Genomic DNA, 27,861 nt, shown 5'->3' with positions numbered 1-27,861 from the left:
TTTTACCTTATTAATATAATTGATGGTGAATTACTATTTTATCCATATTATATTGGCGCAAAAACTTTAACTACTTTTCATTTTTTTCATTTTTTTTAATTAGGATGTTACCGAAACTGGGCAACATCCGTTGTCGCCCTAACACTTCCCTTACACAATAGTCTATCACATGCAAAAATCAAATTGTTCAAAAATTTGGCCAAACTTATTAAATTAATGAAAACAATTTTTTTTTTAAATTATGCCACACTCGCAATTTTCCCAGAAGTAGTTAATGAAAAGGTCATTTTTAAAACGGAAAGCTCTCTCATATAAGTAAGACCAAACAACATCTTATTATCTTCTATTTTTTATAGGTCGGGCGGATTGGCCCATTCGGAGAAGATCCTGTTCATGTCAGGACCGTTTACTTAATCAAGTCGGGCTTGTCCATCCCACGATCCATTATTTAGAATATTTTGTGTCCAAATCTGCTAAAAATAAGGGTTGGACGGGTCAAGTTATTGGACGGTATAACTCGTGATCGGCTCTTCTTAAAACGCACAAAAAATGTCAAACTAATTGGAATGGAAGGAGTGGCACCTATTTGTGGGGCAGAAAATAAAAGATGCCGCCTCGCCAACTTCTTGTCACGATCTCCGACTTCTTTTCACGTTTGTTTGCTTTGGACTCCTACATGATTCGATAGGCGAACCCATCAACTCAAGACATATTATTCTACACATTCTAACTTCATACTAATTTTCACGGCCAGATCGAACAACTAACATACAATGGCTGCCACGAAAAGCATCTTCTTATTTATTTTCTCCCTCTTCCTCCTCCGCTACACCTTCTCCGCGACAGCCTCCGACATTGAAACTAGCATTGATAACGAGCATCCGAGTTTCGAAGATTATAAGGCATGGGAAAACAGCCACGCACCTCTTCCAGTGATATACGACGAAAAGGACGTGGTGGTCCTTAATCATGCCAACTTTTGGGAATTGGTTAATAAAACGGAGAACGTGATGGTAGAGTTCTATGCACCGTGGTGCGGGTACTGTCAGGCTCTCACATCTGAGTATGCTGCTGCTGCAACCGAACTCAAGAAGGCAGGATCTGATGTCTTGTTGGCTAAGGTTGACGCAATTGATGAGCCTCAGCTTGCCGATGAGTTTAAGGTCGGCGCATTCCCAACAATTTACTTGTTCACTAATGGTCAACACACGCCCTATGATGGTGAAAGAACCAAGTGAGTTTAATGTCTCCTTGTTTTGCTTTGTTTGGAAATTTTGCATTCTATACAACTTAAACAACGTGCCATGTGACGGTGGTGATGGGAGGTAGAACAAGGTGGTGGTGCGCAATTATGGGGAATGTATAAGGGGAATGTATTACCCACCTTCTTCCGCCTAGGGTGATCCATTACCACCAGTTCTTTCCATCTTCCACGTCCACCACTTGCTAAAACAAAGTTGAAACTAAGATTTTCCCGCTCAAATCACTTTATCTGCAAATTGGGCCTCAGGGGCGTCTAACACCCCATGCAACCACGGCGGAGGAACCGCGCCTCCGGTTTTAGACACCGAATTTATAAGCCTTATTGATTAAATTTAATACAAAAATCGAAGTATAATACCCTTGTGCATTCATATTTGGGGCCTCATTTTTTCTTGGTGCACCGGGCCTCCATTTGTTTTAAGACGCCCTTGGTGCACCGGGCCTCCATTTATTTTAAGACGCCCCTGTTGGACCTCCGTTTGGTTATTCTCTAGTGTTGGACATAACATTTTTGTTTATTCTATATAAATGTTGACCTATCTTAGACCAAAAATGAGGTGAAGGAATTATTTTTCCGAAAACTACACATTGATACATTAATACATGTACTAATCACAGGGCAAGAAATTAACTTTTTTTTTAAATGATAGGGATGCGATAGTTTTTTGGTTGAAGAAGAAAATAGGCGTTGCAGTTCAGAATGTGATGTCTACAAAGGAGGCAGCCAAGATCTTGGCTACTGAGCCTAAAATTGTGATTGCATTGCTGGACGACTTAACAGTAACTTTTATCCCCATATCTAATCTTTAACAGTTGCTATGTTACTTATTTGAATTTTTTTTTTTGAGGATTTTTTACAAGCTGTCCATGTGTTTCTTCGAGTTTTACATATGACCCTTTTACTTTTTAAAACATGCGTGGTTCCTCTAAATTTTAACAACAACCATCTGTGTAACCCTAAACTTCTATTTTAATAATTTGTTGGTTAATTAATGATGTGGCTGCTTATTCAGTTTAACTTTTCTTTTAATTTAATCACATAATTAAGTTCTAATAATATTAGATTATAACCAACTTAACATTATACCATACTATTCGTCAATATCTCGTCCTATTTTTGTATAGAGTATATTTAGCTTATTTGTTAATATTATATGGTTATTGTTTCCTAGATTATAGTTATTGTTTCCTAGTTTGTAGCTAGCTAACATCTTTGTAAATGATCACTATATATATGCTAATATACTAACAACCCGATTTAAGGGATTGTATTCTATCATGGTATCAGGTTGATTTTCCGATCCTCCTGCCTCCTTCGTTTTGCCCCTGGTAAAACCGTCGTTCCCTCGCCTCCTCCTAGCCTCTCGCAACAATGGTGGAAGGTGAAAATTCGACCCCTCTGAAACCTTCTCTTCATCCTGTTTACATCGTCACTAACATACAGAACAAAGTCCGTGTGTTAGACGGTACCAAGGTCTCGTATGCGTCATGGGTTAGCCTCTTTACGCTCCATGCTTGCGGTTACAAGGTCCTCCACCACATTGACGGCACGCCTGCCCCTGCTAAGACCGATCCATTGTATGACGCCTGGTACGAAATTGATGCCCACGTTTTACAATGGATTTACGGCACCATGTCCGATGATTTGTTGCCTCGTATTCTTGAACCCGAGTCCACCGCACAGGAGGCCTGGAATCGAGTCAAAAATATTTTTCTTAATAACAAGGGCGCCCGTGCTGCTAGTTTGGAAAACGAATTTCACAATCTCAAACTCGGGAAATTTCCCTCTTTCGATGCCCACTGTCAGCGCCTACGAGAGTTGTCGGGGCAATTGAAAGACGTTGGTGCGGTGATTAGTGATTCGCGATTGGTTCTGCAATTGGTTCGTGGTTTACCTAAAGAGTATGATACGGTGGCTGCATATATTAATCAAAAGATGCCTAATTTCGAGACGGCGCGTAGCATGATTGAATTGGAGAATCACCGTCACTCTAGTAGTGAGGAAGCCACGACCCTCGTTGTCCCTTCTGCTCCGGCCAATGAATCTCGTGCCTGGGATGAGTCTGGTCCGTCTTCGCGCACCAACAAGTGTCATGGTGGTAAGCGTGGGAATAATAAGGGCGGCTCAAATGGCGGGGGGTCTCATCACCAGTCGAAGAATTCGACTCCATCTGCTCCTGTTATGCCAGCCTCTCCTTGGGGTGCTATGCCGGCGTGGCCGTGGACTCCTCCTCCGTGCCCGTATCCCACATACCCGGGGTGAAGTGCTCCATGGCAGCCTTGGCCTACTCCTGCTCGGTCACCTCGAGTTCACCTGCTCGTGGAAGTTTGCGTGGGTCTGGCTCTTGTTTTGGTCAAGCGCATCTCGTCTCTGACGATGGACAGGGACAGTAGCAGCAGCCTACGGATTTAGCACAGGCGTTTGCTGCTCTTCAGTTGCAGGCTGCACATCAAAGTCCGTTCTACATGGACACAGGTGCTTCGTCCCATTTGAGTGCGGACACGGCTACGTTTAAATTCCCACTCAATTCTAGTACGATTAAGTCTATTTATGTCGGTAATGGTGCTCGGATTCCAGTTCACGGGTCCGGCCATACTACCCTAGCAAACCCGAATAGGACCCTCCACTTTCACAATGTCTTATATACCCCAAATATTATTAAAAACCTCATTTCCGTTCGACAATTTACAAAAGAAAATAATGTTTCCGTCGAATTTGACCCACATGGTTTTTCTGTGAAGGATTTAGCGAATGGGAATCTGATTCTGAGGAGCAACAGTGACGGTGACCTATACCCCGTGTCAGCCGAGTCCACCACGAAGTCCTCCGAGCCCAGTCCGCACCTCTTAGCCTTCTCCTCCGATGTTTGGCATTCTCGTCTCGGTCATCCGGGTGCCCATGTTTTAAGTTTACTTAAGTCTCAGTCTAGCATCGATTGTAACTCAAATAATAATAAATCTTTATGTCATTCTTGTCAAATGTAAACACCGTCGCTTACCGTTTTATGATTCTCATTCCCATACTTTAGCCCCGTTTGATATTATTCACAGTGATTTGTGGACGTCACCAATTATGAGCAAAGCAGACTATAAATACTACCTTATTTTAATTGATAATTTCACCCAATTTGTGTGGGTCTATCCCCTTAAATTCAAATCTGAAACGTTCACTAAATTCTTGAATTTGCGTAACTATGTCACTACACAATTTAACCTCCACTGCCGTACGTCATCACCACCGCCCGACCACCCTCCTCCACACGTCAAACCTAGATCTGACGCTTCACTCCTCCCTCCCTTACGCCCCATTGCCGCCACTGCCGCCGCATTTCTCATTTTTTTTTCTTTTTTCCAGATCTGAAAATTTATTTATTTGTTTTTCTTTTTATTATTAATTGTGGATATATCCTCTCCTTTGTCTTCTTCTCCCTTCAAATCTCGTTATTTTGATTTTTTTTATGTTTTTTTCTTCTTTTTCTTCTCCTCCCTTCAAATCTCTGTTTTTTATGTTCTTTAATTTTTTTTATGTTGGTTTACTGAATTTTCGTTTTTCAGATCCAAATTTAAATTGTTTTTTTTTTCGAGTTCCATTTTTAAGATCTACCTTTTAGAGGGTAATAAATGTTTCTTATTTTTTTATATTTCTCAAATCTCTTGTTATTTTTTTTTCATATTTTTTTTTTCAAATTTCGTCTTTTTTTTAGAGGTACTTTTATTTTAATGTTAGATCTATAAAGATTGGTGGTGTTCGGGTGTTGTGTTAAAGTTACATGTGTAGGCGGTTGGAAATAAATATGACATTAGGTATAATTTTTAAATTTTAGATGTAATTTTTTGAAAATAAATTTGATTTTTTCAAATTTTAAATCTCACATAATATCATTTTTTTATTTTTTCTATTAAAGTTACATTTTTTCTATTAAAGTTACATTTTCTCCGTTAAAATTACACTTTCTTCTGTTTTAATTACACTTCTTCTGCTAAAATTACACTTTTTATCCTTGAAATTACACTTTTTCTGCTAGAATTACACTTTTATTTGCTAAAATTAGACTTTTTTCTACTAAAATTACACTTTTTTCTGCTAAAATTACACTTTTATCCATTAAAATTACACTTTTCTCCATTAAAATTACACTTTTATCCTTTAAAATTACACTTTTTTCTATTAAAGTTCTATTATTAAAGTTACACTTTTCTTCATTAAAATTACACTTTTTTCTATTAGAATTACATTTTTCTCTGTTAAAATTACATTTTTTTCATGTTAAAATTACACTTCTGTTAAAATTTCACTTTTTTCCGTTAAAATTATACCTTTTTTCTGGTAGAATTACACTTTTCATCCTTGGAATTACACTTTTTTCTGCTAGAATTACACTTTTATTTGCTAAAATTAGACTTTTTTCTGCTAAAATTACAGTTTTTCTGCTAGAAATACACTTATATCCATTAGAATTACACTTATTTATCTCAATAGACTTGGTTATATTCTCATTGTACTAATGTTACACTCTCAATAGACTGAAATTACATTCTCGGTGGACTGAAATTAAACTTTGCTGGACTAAAATTACACTTTCCTGGACTAAAATAACACTCTCATTGGACTGAAATTACACTTTCCTGAACTAAAATAACACTCTCATTGGACTGAAATTACACTTTCCTGGACTAAAATAACACTTTTGTCGTTAAAATAACACTCGTAAAATGCTAAAATTACAATAAGTTGTGATAAAATTACAATAAATTGTGATAAAATTACAAAAATTCAAAATATATTCGTCAAAATCACTCAAAAAAGACTGAAGTTAAACTCGTAAAACGCAAAATTCTCGTAAACATTCCTTAAAATTACAAATTTCAAAATAATATCCGTCAAAACCGCTTCGTAGATTAAAGTTACACTTTTAGCTGTTAGAATTACACTCGTAAAATCCTAAAATGCCGAAAACTTGTCTAAAAAAACGAAAAAAACCCGAAACAGAAAAAATGTTAACAAAATTTTCATAAACTTTGAAGTATAAGACAAAAGGTGGTGTTAATTGTGTATGATAATGAACTAGTAAATGTATTATTAAAACTAGAGAGAGAAGTGAATTAATTAGTGTTAAGTGTGTTTCTTACTTTCAATCTCAAGCACCCACCAAGCATGATCTAAGGGTTGTGGGAGGGACTTATGGACTCAAAACATATGAAGGACTTATAAGAACTTTACTCTCTCTCTCTCTCTCTCTCTCTATATATATATATATATATATATATATATATTGGCAAGATCCGGTGAGTCCACCTATATATTTGAGTCCATGAGTCCATAAAACAATATCACGCACTATACAAAACAATATAACGAATTTTTTTTTTTCGAAATTTTTTTTTTCAATTTTTTTTTCGATTTTTTTTTTTTCAATTTTTTTTTTGTCACAAAGTTTTTTTACGAAAATGTTTTTTTTTTTTTTTTTTTTTTTTTTTTTTTGTGTGTGTAAGTTGTGATATTGTTTAGTATAACGTGTGATATTGTATTACAAAATAATATTACGATTTTTTTTTTGAATTTTGTTTTTCAAAAACTTTTTTTTTTCAGCTGTGATATTGTTAAGTATAACGTGTGATATTGTAAGCTGTGATATTGTTTAATATAACGTATGATATTGTATCTTGGATTCACGGACTCAAAAAGATAAGGTCGACTCATGTGATCCTAATTCTCTCTCTCTCTCTCTCTCTCTATATATATATATATATATATATATATATATATATATATATATATATATATATATATATATATATATATATATATATATGAGTTCTAATGAGTCCAACATGTGTCATTGAGTCCATAAGTCCCTCTAAGGGCCATTGGATGGACTCAATGGATGGTTGAGATGAATTTGATTAAGGGTAACTAAAAAGAAAAGGGAAAAAATGTGGATGGTTGGATTGAGATGAGTGGTTGAGATTGAAAATAACTAAAAAAAAAAATTACCACTAATCAAATTTCTATACACTAATTAATTTTTCTTTCTCTCTTCAGTCCCTAATTAATCAGTTTTGAGTTTCAGATTTCAGAAGTGTAAATGTAATGTTGTATGAGTTTTACAAGTGTAAATCTGACATTTTAAGAGTGTAAATGTAATATTTTAAGAGTGTAAATTTGATTTTTGTGACGGAAATTTTGAATTTATATAATTTTAACATTTTACAAGTGTAAATTTGATATTTTACGAGTGTAAATGTAAAATTTTAAGAGTGTAAATTTGATTTTTTGTAACGGAAATTTTGAATTTATATAATTTTAACATTTTACAAGTGTAAATTTGATATTTTACGAGTGTAAATATAAAATTTTAAGAGTGTAAATTTGATATTTTGTAACGGAAATTTTGAATTTATATAATTTTAACATTTTACAAGTGTAAATTTGATGTTTTACGAGTGTAAATGTAAAAGTTTAAGAGTGTAAATTTGATTTTCCGTAACGGAAATTTTGAATTTATATAATTTTAACATTTTACAAGTGTAAATTTGATGTTTTACGAGTGTAAATGTAATATTTTAAGAGTGTAAATTTGATTTTTCGTGACGGAAATTTTGAATTTATATAATTTTAGCATTTTACAAGTGTAAATTTGATGTTTTACGAGTGTAAATGTAAAATTTTAAGAGTGTAAATTTGTTTTTTTGTGACGGAAATTTTGAATTTATATAATTTTAACATTTTACAAGTGTAAATTTGATGTTTTACGAGTGTAAATGTAACATTTTAAGAGTGTAAATTTGATTTTTTGTGACGGAAATTTTGAATTTATATAATTTTAACATTTTACGAGTGTAAATTTGATGTTTTACGAGTGTAAATGTAAATATTTTAAGAGTATAAATTTGATTTTTTAGGCAATTTTCTATATAAAATTTTGAATTTATATAATCTGAACATGTTACCAAGTGTAAATGTGATGTTTTACGAGTGTAAATGTAGTATTTTAAGTATAAATTTGAAGGTTTACGAGTGTAAATTTGAAGGTTTAAGAGTGTAACTTTGGTAATTTGAGTGTAACTTTGGTCCTTTACAAGTCTAACTTTGGTCCTTTACGAGTAAAACTTTAGTCCGACTAACAATAAACACCACCAACGTCATCCTCCACCACCAACTCATATCTACAAAAAGTATGAGTGCAAATCTATATAATTTTAACGAGTGTAAATGTACAGATATACGAGTGTAAATGTAAGAAAATATGAGTGTAAATCTGCAAAATGCGTGTAAATGTAAAGAAATATGTGTGTAAATGTAAAGAAGTATGATTGTAAATGAAAAAAAATATGAGTATAATAAATATATTTATTAGATCTAGAAATAAAAATCATGATAATACGATTTTTTTTTTCAAAAATATGAAAAATAAAGGAAACAAACTAGAACTAAAACAAAACAAAAAGAATACGAGTAGAAAATTGTGGAAATACAAGTGTAAAGGTAAAGAAATACGAGTGTAAAGGTAATTGTCTTTTAAAAAAAAAAAAACATAATCCACTCATTCTTCTTTAACCAACCACAAAAATCTACATAAGCTTAAAACAAAACCAACTAACATTTACAAAAAGAACAAAAGAAAACTGGAAAAAAAAAAAAAAAAAAAGAAATCAACCAAAATAAATGAGACCAAATATACTTGATAATATGACTTAGAAAGAAAAATGAGACTCATTAGATCTCATAATAAAACTTCAAATTTGGAAGAAAAAATAAAAAAATAAAAAAATAAAAAAGAACGAAAACAAAGAATGGAGAAAAGGTGGAACAAAATTTAAACCAAGCACCACCACCGTCGACACCAGGGACCGACAACACAACTGGACAACAACATCTTTGTCGCCTCCATCACCTTCTAACCACCGTCGTCACCTCCTCAGATCTTGCCACCCTCTTGCCGCCTCTTCTTATTTCTCTTTTATTTTTTCAGATCTGGGTGTGCGGTGGTTTGCTCGTGGTGGTGGTGGTGGTGGTTGGTACGTTGTGGCAGACCTGGGGATATGACGGGAAAGATGAGCTTGTCGGGTTGTGGTGGTGGTGGTTGTGGGAGATCGTGGGCGGTTCTGGCGGGTTGTTGGTTGTGACTGGTTGGTGGCATGCGACGGAGAGGCGAAATGGAGAAGGAGAAGCGAAGTCAAGAAGGAGAGGGGGAGGGAGAAGGCAGCAGAGGAGGGGAGGAAAGGGTTTTTAGATCTTTTTTTTCAGATCTGGTGTGTGGCGTTTTTGGTCGGGTGGTGTGTAGTGTTTTTGGTAATGCTGGTGGTGGTTGTCGCGGGGAGTGGTGGTGGCGGGTGTGTGGGTGGATGGTGCGTGGTGTGTGAGTGGCGGGCAGGAAAGGTGCGTCGTGGTGGTGGTGGCGGGTGTGTGAGTGGTGGGTGGTGTGTCGTGGTGGTGGCGGGTGTGTGAGTGGTGGGTGATGACTGATGAGGATAATGAGAGAATGAGTGGAAATTTTTTTTTTGAATTTTTTGAATTTTTTTGATTTTTAGAGAGATGAGAGGAATGATAATTGTGTGAGATGAGAGAGAAGTGAGTGAAAAATAAATGTTATATAGTAAAATTAGTGGTTGATTAGTGAAGGTAGTGAGGGAAAGTGATTAATTAGCTTCAATCCCCTCTATTTAGCATTAATCCCTCCCGTTTCCCCTTAAATCTCAACCCTCCATCCTATCTTTTCAATGACCCTTAAGAGGACTTATGGACTCAATGAATTTGGGTGGACTCATTAGATCTCATATATATATATATATATATATATATATATATATATATATATATATATATATATATATATATATATATATATATATATATATATATATATATAGAATCAGGATCCCGTGCGAACTGAGTTACGGTGCGAACCGTACGAACTGAATATAAACTGTCAGATTGAAGAAATCACACGGCCTACATTACTCTACCTAACTCACACAAACACTCATATCTCACGCAAACTCAATAATAAACCAAAAACCTCCCATCATCTCCATCCTCATTCTCTTCACCTCCTGCCACCGTCAGCTACCGTCCGGCGAGTCTCCGGCGAGCACCGTCCTTAAACGTTTGGCGGATGTCCTGCTGTCATTCACCTTAACCTCTCGTCACTCACTAATGCACACTCTCTCCACCACTGCCATTAATACACGCCGACACTCCCTCCGACCAACCATACGCCGACAACGCCATTAATATACGCCTCTTTTCTCTTCCCCTTTTGCAAACTCATTGTCATTATCTGACCAATCATATTCTCCTCCGACAACCACATATATAAAAAATATTGATACTCAATTTTCAGATCTACCAAAAATGGTATATAATTGATGAAAAATAAGGACATTATGGATGTTGTTGGAACATTTTAAATCAAAAAAGGTTTTGGACGGTCGGAAATTTGTTCGCTGGTGTTATTGGTGGTGTCAGGCCTTGGTTGTGCTTGGTCTGCGGTGGTGGTGGTTCATGTGATAAGCGTGATGTTGATGTTGAGTGTGGGTGTTGGTGGTTGTGAGATTTAGTCAAATGGTCTTGTGGGGTTTGTGGTGACGGCGTTGTAGACAGTAATTTAAATCCTAGATCTACTAAAAATGTGATCGAATTTCAAAAATGTAATCGCAACAATGGCATAGTTGAGGGATTTCGAGTCAAGAAATGTTGTTGTTGCAATATGGTCAGGTTGAGAAGCGGTGGTTCATCGGTGCTGCAGGTGGTTTGTCGGGTTCGTCGGTACTGCAGGTGGTGCGGTCACTGTGGTGGTGATTACAGTGGTGTTGGCGGTGGTGGGGTGTTGTCTGTGGGATGGTGGTGGTAGTTGTGTGGTGTTAGTTGGGATCATCTTCGTAATGGTGGAGGTGGAGGTGGAGGTGGCGGTGGAAGTGGCAGTGGTGGGGGTGGTGGTGGTGTGGTAAGGGCAGTGGCGACGATGGTGGGCAGTGAGGGTGGTGGTGGCAGTCATAGTTGGTTGATACATGTAATATGAGACTAGATACACTTATAAGTGCTCTAGGTACATGTGTATCTAAGTGGTGGTGGCGGTGGTGGTGGTGAGAGAAGTGGTGATGGTGGTGACAATGAATAAACAAAATAACACCCTAGGTACACTTGGCATTACTACTGGATACATTTGGTAGTGCTACTGGATACACATGTACCCAGTAGTAATACTAAATGTATCCGGTAGTAATACCAAATGTATCTAGGTAGTTCGTACGGTTCGCACCGTAACTCAGTTCGCACGGGATCCCACCCCTATATATATATATATATATATATATATATATATATATATATATATATATGACAATTGAAAAGCGAGTAAAACTTACAAACGAGTTGCTCCTTTAGCTAATCTATGAGCAACCATATTACAGCTTCTAGGTACATAACACAGGGAAATGCAATGGAAATTATAAACCAGCTTAAAAATGTCTTCAATGATAATCTTCGTTCCATGATGAAGTAGATTAATTTTTAGAGCTTGGGATAGCACTTGCAAACAATCAGAGAAGAGAGGGATATGAACAAAATTAGATCTCAACGCATCAGTTAAACCTCTGCGAATAGCCAGAGCTTCCGCTTGTTCTGCACTTTGTGCAGCTAAGCAACGGCTACCCTGCCAAATCACTTCTCCGAAATTCCTTCTGATGACCTAACCTAGACCCACGGAAAGGTTTATATATCACGTACAAACAAATCAAGATGGTCGCAATTATGCTTATTAGCTGGGATAAGAGCAAAGGAAACACTATTCCTTAAGTCTAACAATTGATTGTTAACGGGAATTTAATGCAAGCTTCTCTGGGAATTCAACCTACAAGATCTAACCTCAACTCCTGAGCTTTAAGGTCAGATTGTAAGAGTTTTCATAAACTTTAATAGCTCCATAAGGAGAGGTAGCATCCTCGTGAAAGATCTTTTTACATCGACACCCCCATATAGCCCATAGAATACAAAGGAAATAATGAGTAGAAGACTCCCAATCCGGGTATTTCTGAATTAAAGACAACCAATTAATAATCTAAATTTGGATGCTAAGCACCTTTCCAATATGAGCATGCATGTATCCCTAGAATACTTCCTGCCCAGATTTTATTAGCAAATAGGCATTCTCTAAAGAAATGATCACAAGATTCCATGATCAAGTTGTCACAAAGATGACAATAAAAATGACCCTCAAAACCCCTCCTAATGTAACCTTCACCCACAACACTTAACGAAGTAATTACACATATATTGAAGGAGTAAGAGTTTAGGGGTATAACTATAGTTACTCATAAAAGTTTAGGATATCATGTATATTTTGAAAAGTATAAGGATAATACGTTTAAATCGCAAAAACACAAAGGTACTATATACAAAATCTCTCTCTTGTTTTTCTACAATCAAAGAACAACTTTCTCATGTGTTGAAATTATTCAGCAATTAAGTTGGATAGGCGTTCGCTTATTGCCTATAAAACACTCACCCAACTTTACCTTTCTCTATCACTCATATGTGTTACTTTTCTCATCTTGTAGTTGTGTTATTCAACCAAAACAAGCATAATCATGGGTCTAAAAAGCATAGTTACCAATCGAATGATAAATAGTAAGGTTTTGTTCTTTTGTATAGAAATTGTCTGAACTGAATTGAACTTGATTTAATAGAGTTGAACTGAACTGAACTTAATAGACCTGACCTGACCTAAACTGACCTGAACTGAATTAAACTGATTTATCTGAACTAAACTGAAATAATAACAACAATAAAAAGATTATAACAATAATAATATATAATAATAATAATAATCTAATACAATATGTACAAAATAAAATAATAGTGTCATTATAATAAAGATGCTAATGGCAGAAGGAGTATCATGTTTGTTATTAGACCTGACAAAAGCAACCCGACCTGATTAACCCGGTCCGAAAAGGCTGACCCGAGACCCAAAGTTGACCCGAACATCACCCGAATGTGACCCGAAAACCCGAATTGACGCGACCCGACCATGACTCGAGCTTTTTTGACCCGCAACTGGCCCGACTCGAAAATGACCCAATCCGAAACCACCAAATCTGAAAATGACCCGACAAAATATAACTCTAATTGAACCGAAAAGACTTGAAATGACTATTTCTCTATTATTCATTGACTCGAAAATGTCCCGACCCAAAACAACCCGGCCCGCTTGACCCGAAACAGACACGACCAACAAACCCGAAATCGAAAATGATCCGTCCCGACCTGAATTAACCTGAAATCAATGAGAAACCCGAATTAGCCTGACCTGATTTGGCCTTAATGGAACCCGACCCGTTCACTCGTTTTGCCAGGTCTATTTGTTATGTTTGTGGATTTGATTTATAGCATTTGGCAAGTCAGGAAAAATTGTGGTCGGAAGGCTGTTGTAGCTTCTCCTTACGCAACAGTAAACAAATTGTTTTTTGTTGATCTGGAGGATAGTCTTTGCTCTTGGTGGAAAACCTTTGAGCGAAAGAGACGTTGAATGGTTTGTGCCGGGTAATTGATAGTGATTGATTTTTTTGATGCATGTTATTATGATTTGGGATGAGTCATACCTTAGGTTGTAATATGATCTTTTTTTAATTAATGTAAGCTTACGTTACACCAAAATATATAAGCGATAATCTGTAACACCCCCATATCCAGAGGAGCCTTAACTAGGCCTTCCTCAGCATATAAGGGCGTTACCATCTCGGTTGCCCGAGGAAAGCAGTTACCAAACGTCAATAAAAGAACTATTAAGTTATATTACAAGTGATTCAAACCAAAATACAATACAAGGTACAACTCAAAGACTACTCGCTATGACCATCATATCTCGTGAAGACCCATCCCCGCCCGGACTCCAGCTATCCACGACATCAACACCTGCTAAGACCGACTGCTCACCATAAGGGATCACGGCAGACACATAACAAACAATCAACACACAAGGTCAGTACTGAGACAAGACAAGACAACTACAAACGACAACACAAACAATGACACCAGTCCCAACTGCAACCTCAACAACCCAACCAAATCTGTCACTGACTGTCCACTGGACCAGTCCTGCCAGTGGGGGACCGCAGCCGTTCCCACCTAAGCCCCGCTCATCATACGAGCGATAACCCTGCTCATTAATGTGCACATCCCCTTCCGTGGCGGGTTCCACGAAAGGCGAAACTAGGGCGTGAAGTCACTCCCGCAAGTGACCCCACTCAGCCGAGAACGCATCTCGAGAACCATCACAACGATCACAACCACAACCACAACACAATACAATTACTATGTCAAGCAACCACAAACTATCACAACGACCGACACACGAGACGATCTACAGCAACTGAGTAGGCGAACCTACCTTTACGCATCCGCAACCAATCCATGCCGACAAACACAAAGATCCAAATGCACAAGCAAAGCCTATTACCATCATGCAAATATCTATTACTACAAGCAAAACCCTAACTACGGAAACAAAGGCACGGATGATGATTATGACATACCTATTAGGGAGAGACAAGGCAAAAGACCGCTACCCGACTCAAGGGACGCCCCCCCTAAGGCATAAGAATCTTCAAGAGACATCCATGGAGGTTTTGAGGTGAAAGGGAAGGGAAAGAGGCGGCTGAAGGATAGGAGGAAAGTGGCGAAAGTGATTTGCGGGTTTAACAAAACGCGATATAAAACCTCCGCTGAAAACCAGGCACTCGATCGAGTACCCAACATACTCGATCGAGTAACCCCCTACTCGATCGAGTGCCCTAGCTACTCGATCGAGTAGCCTCTACTCTATCGAGTACCACCCTTAAAACGCACCCCAAGATGGTTTGGCATACTTCCCTAAGGTTACTCCCGCCCCCAAGGACAGTCAACGCTGGTCAAAGGGATCCCTAAAAGGGCGGGTATTACAGTCTTCCCTCCTTAAAAAGAACTTCGTCCCCGAAGTTCAACTCACCTCTCCCGCTTGCGACATGGAAACAACACGACCTTACTAAACTTCCCGGCCAAACCATTGCCTCCTGAAAATACCATCCCCCCCCATGTCATCATCATCACCGACCACATATAAATCTATCGACTCTTGTCACTATCATGCAAGTTTTATCACAGTCAACCGTTATTTTATATACACATAAAACATCCGACGCCCAGTGCGAATCGCCGCTCACGAACTTCCAACATACACTAATTACTGTCCAACCATCCACCTAGAACATATCTCATATCAACTTTCATGTGGTACAACTAATGCCACCATGTTACTTGGCAACATGATTCAGATACAATCACACTCGCTTTAAAGAACTAAAGAAAATAAGTCGTTATACTTCAACAACAAATTTTTTTTTTTTTTTTTTTTTACACATGACACCAACCCCTTTATAAACAACTACCAACAATATTATAAACCAGCAAAACACTATTCGAAAACAATTATGAACAAGCAAAACACTATTCGAAAACAATCTTTTTATTTCGCGACATTACTCTTCCCCTCTAAAAAGGAACTTCGTCCCCGAAGTTCACCACCCAAATATCAACGCGTAATACCTAATACATGTATCTTAATGTTAAAGGAGACCATATTACTTGTTGTGGACATTACTTGCTAATTACTTACTTGTTAAGTTAGAAACCATACGCAAGTTACCGAAGTAACTCGTTACTATTGTCGACACATGTTAAAATGGTATGCGCGAACCTAGGTGAAGTTACAATGCTGACAAATAGAATGAAGGAGGTGTATGCGATATTAAAGTAACAAGAAAATGACTACCGCTTCACTAATCGTAACAAGAAATTATTAACGCCTTACTAATTGTGACCAATACGCTTATAAACTTTAAGCACGACCTCCAACATATGAATGTAACAGTTCAAAGGTGTTACTACACTCTAATAACCACATTAAACATTAAACTTGCCGTTATAAAACGATTGAACATTTTCAATTTTCAAAAACCCCCTGTAACAGTGACACTCGATCGAGTAAGTATCGCTACTCGATCGAGTAGCATGCTACTCGATCGAGCGTGTTGGCTGCTCGATCGAGTAGCCCTAGATCAGAATGTTTCCTTACCTCCTTTCCTGCAGCTACTCGATAGAGTGTGGGGTACTCTGTCGAGTACCTGCAGGTCAAGTATTTTTCATAACCCGTCGTAAGTCAACATATAACACACGATTGTCACATAAATTGAGTCGGGATGATGCCCCGACTCTCAATAATCCTGCAACAAGTTAGAGTAGCAATTCCGGCCTTATGGCCAATCATACAAATCCGACTAAGTCTGAAAAATAAAAGGAAATAACTACCAAAGTCTAACAACAACATTACCATCTAACATCAACTACTATCAACAAATATAAGAACGAGGAGTATCACTCCTCCTGCTGCTGCTGCTCCAACATCACCTCATCATCACCACCACCCGAAGTACCAGCTCCTGATGTCCCAATCCCCGCATCCACTCCCCGCCCCTGCTCCTCCCGCTCCCGGGCTGCGTACCATGGAGTCAAGCCGCCGTAAGGGAAGGACTGAGGTGTCCCCCACGTCGACTGCTCCACCCCGTAGGAATGGAATACCCCCGAGTAGTCCCCAACTCCACTCCACCAAACTGGATGCGGTCCCTCTGTACCTATCCCCTGAGCGTACGCCATCTCGTGCATGTTCCGGAGTGTCAAGGTAGATGACACTCTCTCCGCCGGTAATCGGATCGCGTCTCCGGGGTGTCAAGGTAAGGGTAGTACGGGAAAGGCCGTTGCTGCTGCTGCTTTCTTCTGCGGTGCCTCCGGCTGTGGCCTAGTCCCCGAGGCCCTCTCCCTCACTCGACGGGGTCCCCTCACCACTCTGGGTCTCTCCACCCTCCGGACTTCCGCATTCTCGCCCTTCGTCGGCTCCGGCATCTCCCGGAGGATCGTGCCATCAATGAGATAGGTCTGCGGGTGGCGGGGTGTATCCTCATCTTCCTCCTCCTCCTCCTCATCGTCCCCATCCACAAATCCACCACCGCCGGCTCTAAGGGCTCTGTGGGGGGAGGTGCTCGAGGGGCGGAATCTTCATCCAACTCATGCCATACACTCTCCATGCTAGGCTACCGTCAGCCAAGGTTCTCAACCATTTCAGGTCGAGATAGTATTCACGATCCATGGTAGGCACAGGGGTAACTAGAGGCACGTATGCCGAAGAGGCCTCAAAAGAGGTTAGCTTTTCAGCTAACCGAGTGGCAATAGCACCACAGCTCAGGTATCGAGAAGTAGAAGAAGCCATCAAGGCAAGAGCAGCACAAACTATGGAAGAAGCGTTGAAGACCACTTTCTTGGTCCGCTCCGGTTCGGTACGACATCAGAAGTAAGACCTCATGGTTGTTCAACTTACTGATATCCTTTCTATCATAGAGGAGGTTTGAAAGAGAACGGAGGAAGATTCTCAAGGTGATGTGCCGAACGTCGTTAATCAGCATATTGCTCGAGGTGGGAGCTTGCTTCCCAGTCAAGCAAGGCATTAGGCGGCAGACGCCGCACTCAGCTGGAATGTCGGTGATGGAGTCCTTGGGAGGCTTGGCCAACCCAAGGTGAGAGGCAAACAGGTCCATGGTCAACAAGAAGCTGGTATTCATCAATCTAAACTCGACAGTCTGACCCGCTGGGTCATAGTTAAAAGAGCTCATGAATTCTAGGGTAAGAAAAGGGTAAGTGTGCTTCCTTAGCCTGTACAAACCCGTAAACCCCAAGGTCTCGAAAATATGACGGACATCCGTCTCTATTTCCAACTCTTCTAGCACACCGGTGTCTATACGCTTTGTGGGTCTCATCTTGCGTTTTTGTAAAGCTACAAAACGCTCTCTTTGCTTAAAGTCAACAAAAACAACAGAAGGGTACTCAGAGACTGCGGGTACTACCGGTCCACTAGCCTCCCCCCTCTCGAGTGGATCAACCCTTCCCCGTTTACTCTGACGGGTTCCAAGGTTTAGCCTCGGCATCTGCTTTAGACATATGTTCAAACAATTTATATAAACATGCAAGCATATATTTCATGTAATTTTGAGTTCTATATACTTGGTAAGTCTACTAATTCATCAACCAGTTCCATATATGAAGCACATAAATCATGCCACCAAACTTAGATGCTCCGCTAGTTACACACCAATTTACCAACAAATTCTCAGCATGTGAAGCACGTATTTCACGTTGTTACTTTGAGTATTAAGATAAGTATACATGCTCATTAGCAGTTTCTACGATTTCATCACACAAGTTCATACTATTACTACTCATAAGGCATAGTGGTGAAAGTAATTATCATGATGGCCGCATATGTTCAGCGAATTTGAATACCCTATCATGCTTCTAAAGGTTGTTCTAGTACATTGCTAATTACATGTTACTAATTCAAGAGAACGAATAATTTATGACAAATCAATATCACCCTTCACCATTATGTAAAACAACTCAATCAAAACTTTCAGACGGTCTTTACAGCTGTGACAATTGTGGCATGTATTCATCAATCGTTGTTTCTATTCTCATATTGAAGTTCAATTCATGCTTATATTGTCAATTACAACATCAATTTTCTCATTCTAAGTCACGAATTTCTCATAAGACACTTTTAAGACGGAATTTTAAGGCAACTTTCTAAGGGTAAAATCATCAAAATCTATCCTCCAACATGATATAAACCATAATTAAGGCTCAATTTTACTATCTAATCATTATAAAACAACCAAAAATCGTTTTCAATTTTGGAAACCCTAGAAATTTCGGGTTCAATTTTGCAATTTTTAATCTAATTTACAGCAATTAACCACCAACAAACATAGCAAGAAAGCATGTGAGTCATGTTTCAACAATTAAGAGCACCAAATTGACCATTATAATCGAAAATTTCAGATTATTACTCTATTTTAACACGTTTAAAGAAACAACCACATAAATTAAGAAGAATAACATACCTTGATTGGTTAGCAAGATAAAGAAACGAATTAACAAGAAAATCAACCCCCAAGACTCACTACTAACCCAAGAGGAAGAGAGGATTTGAGAGAGATTAAGGGATTTGAGAGAGGTTAAGATGGTTGTGTCGAAATAGGGAGGAATAAGAAGAAGATATAGGAGGATTAGGGGTTTTAAGAAAACCCGTAGAAATCACTGTACAGTAACCTACTCGATCGAGTGCCTGGGGTACTCGATCGAGTACCACCCTACTCGATCGAGTAGGAGCTAAATCATCGAGTAACTGCGGGAATTTTCCCACATCCCGACATCACAGCTTCCTAATTAGATCGAGTGAGGTCCACTCGGTCAAGTAAGCACTCGCACTCGGTCAAGTATAGTTAAGTACCCGATCAAAAATACGAAGTAACTTGGAGATTCCTGCAAAAACAACATCGCGTGTCGATTCCAACTATGTTCGGGATTCGACACCAATCATCACATTCAATCACGTTTTATAACCATCGTCACACAAAATACAACTCTCCAACAACTAAGAGACATATCACGTTACGTTATACAAACTACCCAACTCGGTCTACCTGACACCGAGTTATGTACAAATCTAGCCGTGTCATTGTATTACATTTAAACTTACTTTTCATGCCATTACTAAACTCGTGTTTACATCAACTTGAAACGTATAGTTCACATTAATTCCCCATATTTACTTATCACATAATTATATACTTTGCCAATCACTTAATCAATTATGCCTTACATGTTATTCTAAGCAATCTATTTTGCATAATTCAAATATTTCGCAGCGGAAAAATTCCAACTAGCTAATAAAGCACATACACATTACCATATACCATGATTCGAATTATTACTCATCCATACTATAATTGTCATTAATTTTACGACAAACCCTTACATGTTCGCTACTCATATTACACATTCAAATGCACACTTTCACGCATCTCCATGACGTATAATCTCGTCACATAACTCCTAGCTATCCTATAAGCTCACTCATCATCCAACGAGCTTCAATAATCCCGTCACTAATTACCATACTCGGCCCAAACATTACTATCACACCTCTATTAATTCTAACAAAACTTAACCGGAGGTAGCTCCGGCACAATTAACATACATAGCGCACATAGACACACGGACTCCACCTTCCCATCCCATGTGACTGGCTTAAGTGTCATGGGGCCAAAATTTTGAAATGAGGGCGCCTACTCACCCAAAATCTAGCATCAGCCGGGGCTCCCATTACACATACACCAGGTTCATTTTATTAGACTCTCTACATTCATTATGTTCATTTGTTACAGGTTCCAAAATCGTCGCTCTGATACCACTTTGTAACACCCCCATATCCAGAGGAGCCTTAACTAGGCCTTCCTTAGCATATAAGGGCGTTACCATCTCGGTTGCCCGAGGAAAGCAGTTACCAAACGTCAATAAAAGAACTATTAAGTTATATTACAAGTGATTCAAACCAAAATACAATACAAGGTACAACTCAAAGACTACTCGCTATGACCATCATATCTCGTGAAGACCCATCCCCGCCCGGACTCCAGCTATCCACGACATCAACACCTGCTAAGACCGACTGCTCACCATAAGGGATCACGGCAGACACATAACAAACAATCAACACATAAGGTCAGTACTGAGACAAGACAAGACAACTACAAACGACAACACAAACAATGACACCAGTCCTAACTGCAACCTCAACAACCCAACCAAATCTGTCACTGACTGTCCACTGGACCAGTCCTGCCAGTGGGGGACCGCAACCGTTCCCACCTAAGCCCCGCTCATCATACGAGCGATAACCCTGCTCATTAATGTGCACATCCCCTTCCGTGGCGGGTTCCACGAAGGGCGAAACTAGGGCGTGAAGTCACTCCCGCAAGTGACCCCACTCAGCCGAGAACGCATCTCGAGAACCATCACAACGATCACAACCACAACCACAACACAATACAATTACTATGTCAAGCAACCACAAACTATCACAACGACCGACACACTAGACGATCTACAGCAACTGAGTAGGCGAACCTACCTTTACGCATCCGCAACCAATCCATGCCGACAAACACAGCATCCAGCGCACAAGCAAAGCCTATTACCATCATGCAAATATCTATTACTACAAGCAAAACCCTAACTACGGAAACAAAGGCACGGATGATGATTATGACATACCTATTAGGGAGAGACAAGGCAAAAGACCGCTACCCGACTCAAGGGACGCCCCCCCTAAGGCATAAGAATCTTCAAGAGACATCCATGGAGGTTTTGAGGTGAAAGGGAAGGGAAAGAGGCGGCTGAAGGATAGGAGGAAAGTGGCGAAAGTGATTTGCGGGTTTAACAAAACGCGATATAAAACCTCCGCTGAAAACCAGGCACTCGATCGAGTACCCAACATACTCGATCGAGTAACCCCCTACTCGATCGAGTGCCCTAGCTACTCGATCGAGTAGCCTCTACTCTATCGAGTACCACCCTTAAAACGCACCCCAAGATGGTTTGGCATACTTCCCTAAGGTTACTCCCGCCCCCAAGGACAGTCAACGCTGGTCAAAGGGATCCCTAAAAGGGCGGGTATTACATAATCTACGTGCTAGCCACGCGCTTTTTTTGTTTTCTAAAGGGTACCTCTCTTTTAGCACGCACTAAAAAACTTCAATTGGTCTCCCTTGTGACGGGTTACCATTTGTGGCGGATATTTTGTGAGTTAAAATGGTAACAAAATGGGTTAGTGGAGAAAGGGGACCACATGAATAATGTTGCAGAGAGAGAAAAAGTAGGTACTTTGTGAGGTAAAATGGTATCCGTCACTCAAGAGTGACGGATATGTGCCGTCACAAACAAGAATTTGTGAAAAAACTTTAACAGCCCATATTTCGTGGTCATTCGTTCGGAATACGACGATTCTTTTTTCAAATTGATCGTCTTTACGAGATATTCAATTTTACAAAAAAATATTGCCACATTTGAAACTTGTTGTAAAAATTACGGTCGGTCAAACTTTTTAACCAATTAAACTTTGACCAGCTATATCGATCTCATGGCTACGAGTTCATAAAGTAACAATTTTTTTTTTCTAATTGATCGTCTTTAGGACATCTTTAATTTGAAAAAAAATTGTCGTTTTTGAGTTCGTGACCAAGAATTACACAGTCAAAGATTTTTAGCTCAAAAAGAGGGGTAGCTCATACGATATGCAAAAACATAGGGGTACCAGGTAGAATGTACCAAAATATAATAATAAATAAATAAATAAATTAAATATAAATATAATAACAATATAATTAATATAATAAATAATACTCCCTCCTAGTCTCTATTTTCTTCCCTTTGTTTGTGGGCACGTGTATTAAGGCGAGGAAGAAAATAAGAGTAAAAGAGTTCGGTGGGGTTTGATGATATGAGAGATGTATGAATAATTAGGAGTTAAATAAGTAATTGTGGGGCCAAAACATTAAGGAAAGTAATAAAATATGGGTAAAAGAGTTGGGTGGAGTTTAGTGATAGGAGAGAGGGATGAATAAAATAAGAGTAAAAGTTTCCAAAATAAGAAAGAGGAAGAAATCCTGAATAATCCGTTTAAGGAAATAGGGAAGAAAATAGTGAATAAGAGGGAGTAAGAATAATAATAATGTTGAAAAGAACTAAAACTGAACTGAATTACTGAACTGAACTTAATTTAATGAAGCTGAACTGAACAGAAATGAACTTAATAGAGCTAAACTGAACTTATAAGAACTTAAAAGAAGTCCAAAAAAACAGAACCTAAATCCCGTTAGTAGATTGGTCACCATGGTTAGAATAATGTTTTGGCCAAGTAGTAAATAATAACTGAATTATATATCTAATCTAATACGAGCAAGTCGCATCAATTGTAATCCTCTATCTATAAAAGTTAAAGCATATGTACTTCCTATTGGCTGCTTAGTTTTAGGACAATGGACCTCACCTTAATTTCTCCCAATTAATTACTATCTCTCCTCCAATTTCATTTGTTTTCCATTTTACAAGTTTCAGAATATTCATATTCATATGTTAAGTTTATGATATGCTAAAAAAGAAACAAAAAAAATGAAAATATGTACAGAAATCCATATGTTAAACGTTATAAATTAATAAATTTCAAACTAATAAATTAGAAAATAACAAACCAAATGAATAATAAAAAATAAAATATAGACAAACAAATTCATATCATTATACACTAAATTTAACATAGAGACCAATATCATTATAATGTCGAGCTAATGCGTTGTTTTTACTTACGTCTAAGTTAAGCGTATAAAATTTCCTTACTTCTTACATCGATATAACTGTAATATTAAAATCATATTTTTATTAAATATATTCACCTTCTTATTGATAATTCCAATTTAATAAAATTAAACCCGTACATTTTTTACGCCTTTTTTTTACACAGGCGTAAAACTAGTCTGTCAAGTAAATCCCATTACTCGATTGGTCACACTTGTAAGAAAACTCTTTTTGCTTACTAGTAAATCCCGTTAGTAGATTGACCATAGTGTTTAATTAACACTATGTAGGCTCATTACCATTTTGGTAACATTAATTTTCTTTTTCTTTTTATTACTTATTCGAAAGTTTTTTCTAAATCTCTTATTGATTTATGTATCCTAATGTTACTTTTCTACTCTATTATCTAGTTCAACCGATTATCAAACACTACCCTTGTTCTTGATTATTTTCAATCAAAAACTAACATCCTAAAAATGATAGGGTTATGAGAGCGAGGAGCTTGATGCGGCAGCCAGAATAGAGGATGAAGTAAACTTCTATAAAACAACAAGTTCTGATGTGGCCATGCTATTTGAGATAGACCCGAAAGCGAAACGTCCCGCATTAGTTTTGGTGAAGAAGGAGGCCGAGAAACTGTCTGTATTTGGTATGCATTGACCCCCATCGTAGCTATCCTTTTTAGTAGTCCATGCTTAGTGTTGAACGTGTGACATGTACTTAGATATATTGACTTATTTACTATCGCATCAATCTAAAATTTTTTGAGTTGAGTAATACTTCCTCAATTCAAATAAATTTAACACACTTTATAACATGTAAACTCTCATATATTGAACAAGTGTACTTGGTATATAATTCGTTTGATGAGAGGGAGTAATACCAAATATTCCGATTAGCTATAATAGAGAATCTCGTCCATGGTTGATATATATATATATTATATATATATATATATATATATATATATATATATATATATATATATATATATATATATGCGAGCTTCATTCACTATTGACTAGAAAGAGGTAATAATGCTCTTCTGTTATTGGTTGCAGATGGTAATTTTTCGAAATCAGCGATTACAGAGTTTGTATCGGCCAAAAAGCTACCCTTAGTGATCACCTTTTCAAGGGAAACTCTTGAGTTAATATTTGAGAATCCACTCAACAAACAGGTATATTTATAAAGGTTCAAATTAAGTTTATGGTTGGCTATGTTGTGGATGTTTTAAAGGGGAATTATATGATACAGATGCTGCTTTTCACCAGTGGAAAAGAGAGACAAAAGTTTGCGGATTCATTCTCGGAGACAGCCTTAGCTTTTAAAGACAAGGTAATAAAGGTTCAAGTTTGAATGCTAATACATGCATTCAGAGCTATAATCTGGCAAACATTAATATTAAAAAAGCTCAGTAGTAATAACTAGTACTTGATCCATCCTGATATATTTATCTGATTTTGTTCATGGTATTCTTTCTTTGCCGTAAAGGTCGGTCTAATGCCTTGATCTGATATCCCAAATTCATTATGTGTGCAATTCTAGCAGATCGTATTTGTTTATGTGGATACCAAAAATGAAGATTATGGAATGGCGATGGTAGATCACTTTGGCATAGTCGAGGATGCGCCTACTGTAAGTTGTGCATTTGAGATCATGATGGATCATTTCTTCAAACATCCTTATCAACTTTTATTTTAATACTTTAAAATTGTTAGGTTATTGCATATGCTGGCCATTTGGATGGAAGAAAATTTATGATGGATGCTGATATCACTCTGGATAACATTATGGTTAAAATTTCTTCAAACATCCTCAATCATCTTTAAGCATTATGTTTGTGTATTTTAGATTGTTATTTTTAATTTGCTAATCATTTCAACTAGAGCAGTCATTCACCAAGAGTTTTCTAGCAGACAATCTTCAGCCATTTTACAAATCTGGCCCTATTCCTGAAATTGTAAGTTACTGACATCCCCAAAGAATCGTTTTATGGTAAGTTAAGGCATCTATTCTAAAATATATTTGTCTTATAATGATTTTAACCAGAATGACAGCAATGTGAAAATAGTTGTGGGGAAGAATTATGACGAAGTTGTCCTTGACGAATCAAAAGATGTGCTTCTTCAGGTATTTGTTTCAGTCGTCGTAGTAAAGAACGATAATTAAACTAATCTATGTTAATAAGTAGGTCGAATTTGTCATCCTTCATAGATCTATATCTTATATTACCTTTGTTGTATGCATCCTTGATCAATAATAGATCTATGCACCGTGGTGTCATCATTGTCGTGCGTTGGAACCGATATATAACAAGCTTGCAAGACAAATGAGAGAAGTTGATTCCATAGTCATAGCCAAGATGGATGGTACCATAAATGAACATCCGAAAGTCAAGGTACGTTTGATCTTATAAGCCGCAAGTTTTTTCTATAGTCAAGCTCAGTGTTTCTTAAGAGTACTACGGCCCTGTTTGGTAAAACTGACTGAAAAGGTACCTGAAACCTGATAAGGTACCTGAAACTAAAAAGGTACCTGAAAAGCTAGCTGAAAATTGGAAACTGATAAGCTAGCTGATTAATTGTAATGTGTTTGGTAAAACTAACTGAAAAGTTAACTGATTTTTTATAAAATGACATAAAAGGACATTAATAATTATAATAAATTAATTTAAAGAAAGGGTAAATATGTAAAGTAGAACATTTCAGCTACCTGAAACTTTAAAAAGCTACATGAAGTAGCTTTTTATTTCAGGTACCTGAAAAGTCATTTCAGGTACCTGAAATGAGTTTACCGAACAGCACTAGGTAAAACAACTACCTGAAATATTAGTCAAATCAGGTTGCTTGGTCAAATCAGGTACCTAAAATGTCTTGCCAAACATAGCCTACGTATAAGATATAGTAACATTCTATAGAACTTTGCTTAACAATTACGGTTTGTGTTTCAATGGTTTAGAGTTTGTATATACTTTGGGAGGTTTAAGGATCAAACCATAGGAGTAACCAATTTTTTCACTATTAATAAATAATAATGAGTAAATGAGAAGGGCCAAGTTTAAAACCAAAAATAAAAGTTTAATTAAAAAGGTTGCTCATAGAATTCGAGCACGCAATCTTTCGTGTGAAAGGGAAAGACTCCTACCAGCTATGCCACTATAGAATAATGCTAATTATAGACCATATTAAATAATTATTTCTAAAGTAACTACAGGGGCACGTGCTTCCCGCGGCCCCCCACCTAGGTCCGCCACTATGAATATATGGTTCACAAAATTAGGCCAGATTTTACTATTTTATACAAACTATTTAGTATTTGGATGAAATATTTTTGCGCCTATGAATCGAGATTTCATTTGTGTCCTAAACTATTTTCGTAAATTTGACGAGAATATTATACAGTTTAGTTGTTTGTATAAACAATTCTCATTGAAGTTTATACATTATAAATGTTGCAGGCAGAAGTATTTCCTACAATTCTGTTCTTCCCAGCAGGAAATAAAAAATATGATCCGGTTAGTAAAAAAAAATATTCAAATATTTTTCTAGATATGTGTTTTGTTGAATACATTGCCATTTTTAAATAGCTTATAAATCACAGAAGCAATTGTTTTTGAATATCATGTAGATCATGGTCGACACGGATAGAGCTGTTGTGGCTCTGTACAACTTTCTTAAAAAGCATGCCTCTACTTCTTTTACAATTCAAGAGCTAGAAGATGAACAAACAATCCAAGAAGACAAGGATGAATTGTAACCATTGTCCGAATGGACGCTTATGGATTTTCTTTTCACTATTTAGAGGAATCTTAGTGAGAAAAATTACAAAGGGCGATTCATATTTAAACTTCTTCTCAATTAAAGGAAAAATATTTGATTTAAGGGTTTTGATATATACAACCTAACTAATTTAGAACCCGTGCAAAATTGCACGGGTATGTATAAATACATTATATATTTTGGTGAATAGATATTATTTGATAAATTTATAATTTTTTTGTATCATATTACGTTTAATTTGTACTCCGTATGAAGTATGTGATACATTAATAAGTGAAATGGAACAATAAAAAGTATGTATACTTACAAAATATTTTATAATCGAGGGAAAAAAATCGAAATCGGGAAATAAACAGATCGAGATAGCATAAAAAAATAAGTGTCTTGTCCAGAAATCGGAAAGAATCATTTGCATCCTCACAATCATATCACGACAAACAAAAAAAATGAAATAACTCTCATTTTTACATATCTCCTCAACCAATTCATCTTCCTACTTTTCATTTCATCAAAAAAAAAAAAAAATTTCGATCCACA

General features: G+C 37.4%; 1 protein-coding gene across 2 annotated transcripts; it reads left to right on the top strand.

The window, feature by feature from the left end:
• Positions 1-513: 513 nt before the first annotated feature.
• Positions 514-27,479, top strand: LOC141615065 (protein disulfide isomerase-like 1-3). Of its 2 annotated transcripts, none has more exons than XM_074433635.1 (12): positions 514-1,234; positions 1,914-2,043; positions 24,026-24,191; positions 24,604-24,722; positions 24,800-24,880; positions 25,094-25,180; positions 25,264-25,338; positions 25,437-25,505; positions 25,595-25,675; positions 25,809-25,943; positions 27,003-27,059; positions 27,173-27,479. In XM_074433635.1, the coding sequence occupies exons 1-12, from the start codon at positions 774-776 to the stop codon at positions 27,299-27,301; spliced, it is 1,590 nt and encodes a 529-aa protein (XP_074289736.1). In that variant the 5' UTR covers positions 514-773; the 3' UTR covers positions 27,302-27,479. The 2 variants fall into 2 exon arrangements, with proteins under 2 accessions (XP_074289736.1, XP_074289735.1); XM_074433634.1 differs by having other exon boundaries at positions 25,091-25,180.
• The last annotated feature ends 382 nt before the right edge of the window (positions 27,480-27,861 follow it).

Source organism: Silene latifolia, chromosome 11 (assembly GCF_048544455.1).
Source record: "Silene latifolia isolate original U9 population chromosome 11, ASM4854445v1, whole genome shotgun sequence".
Taxonomy (NCBI): Eukaryota; Viridiplantae; Streptophyta; class Magnoliopsida; order Caryophyllales; family Caryophyllaceae; genus Silene; species Silene latifolia.
Note: the sequence above shows the minus strand (reverse complement) of the source record. Positions and strands in the feature narration are given on the sequence as shown.

What these genes read in the sequence shown, in the direction of transcription:
- LOC141615065 (XM_074433634.1), top strand. Translation starts at nt 774, where the DNA reads ATGGCTGCCACGAAAAGCATCTTCTTATTTATTTTCTCCCTCTTCCTC. An exon ending in CGAGAAACTGTCTGTATTTG is followed by an intron (nt 24,192 to 24,603) that starts GTATGCATTGAC and finishes TATTGGTTGCAG; the next exon opens with ATGGTAATTTTTCGAAATCA. An exon ending in CTGGCCCTATTCCTGAAATT is followed by an intron (nt 25,506 to 25,594) that starts GTAAGTTACTGA and finishes GATTTTAACCAG; the next exon opens with AATGACAGCAATGTGAAAAT.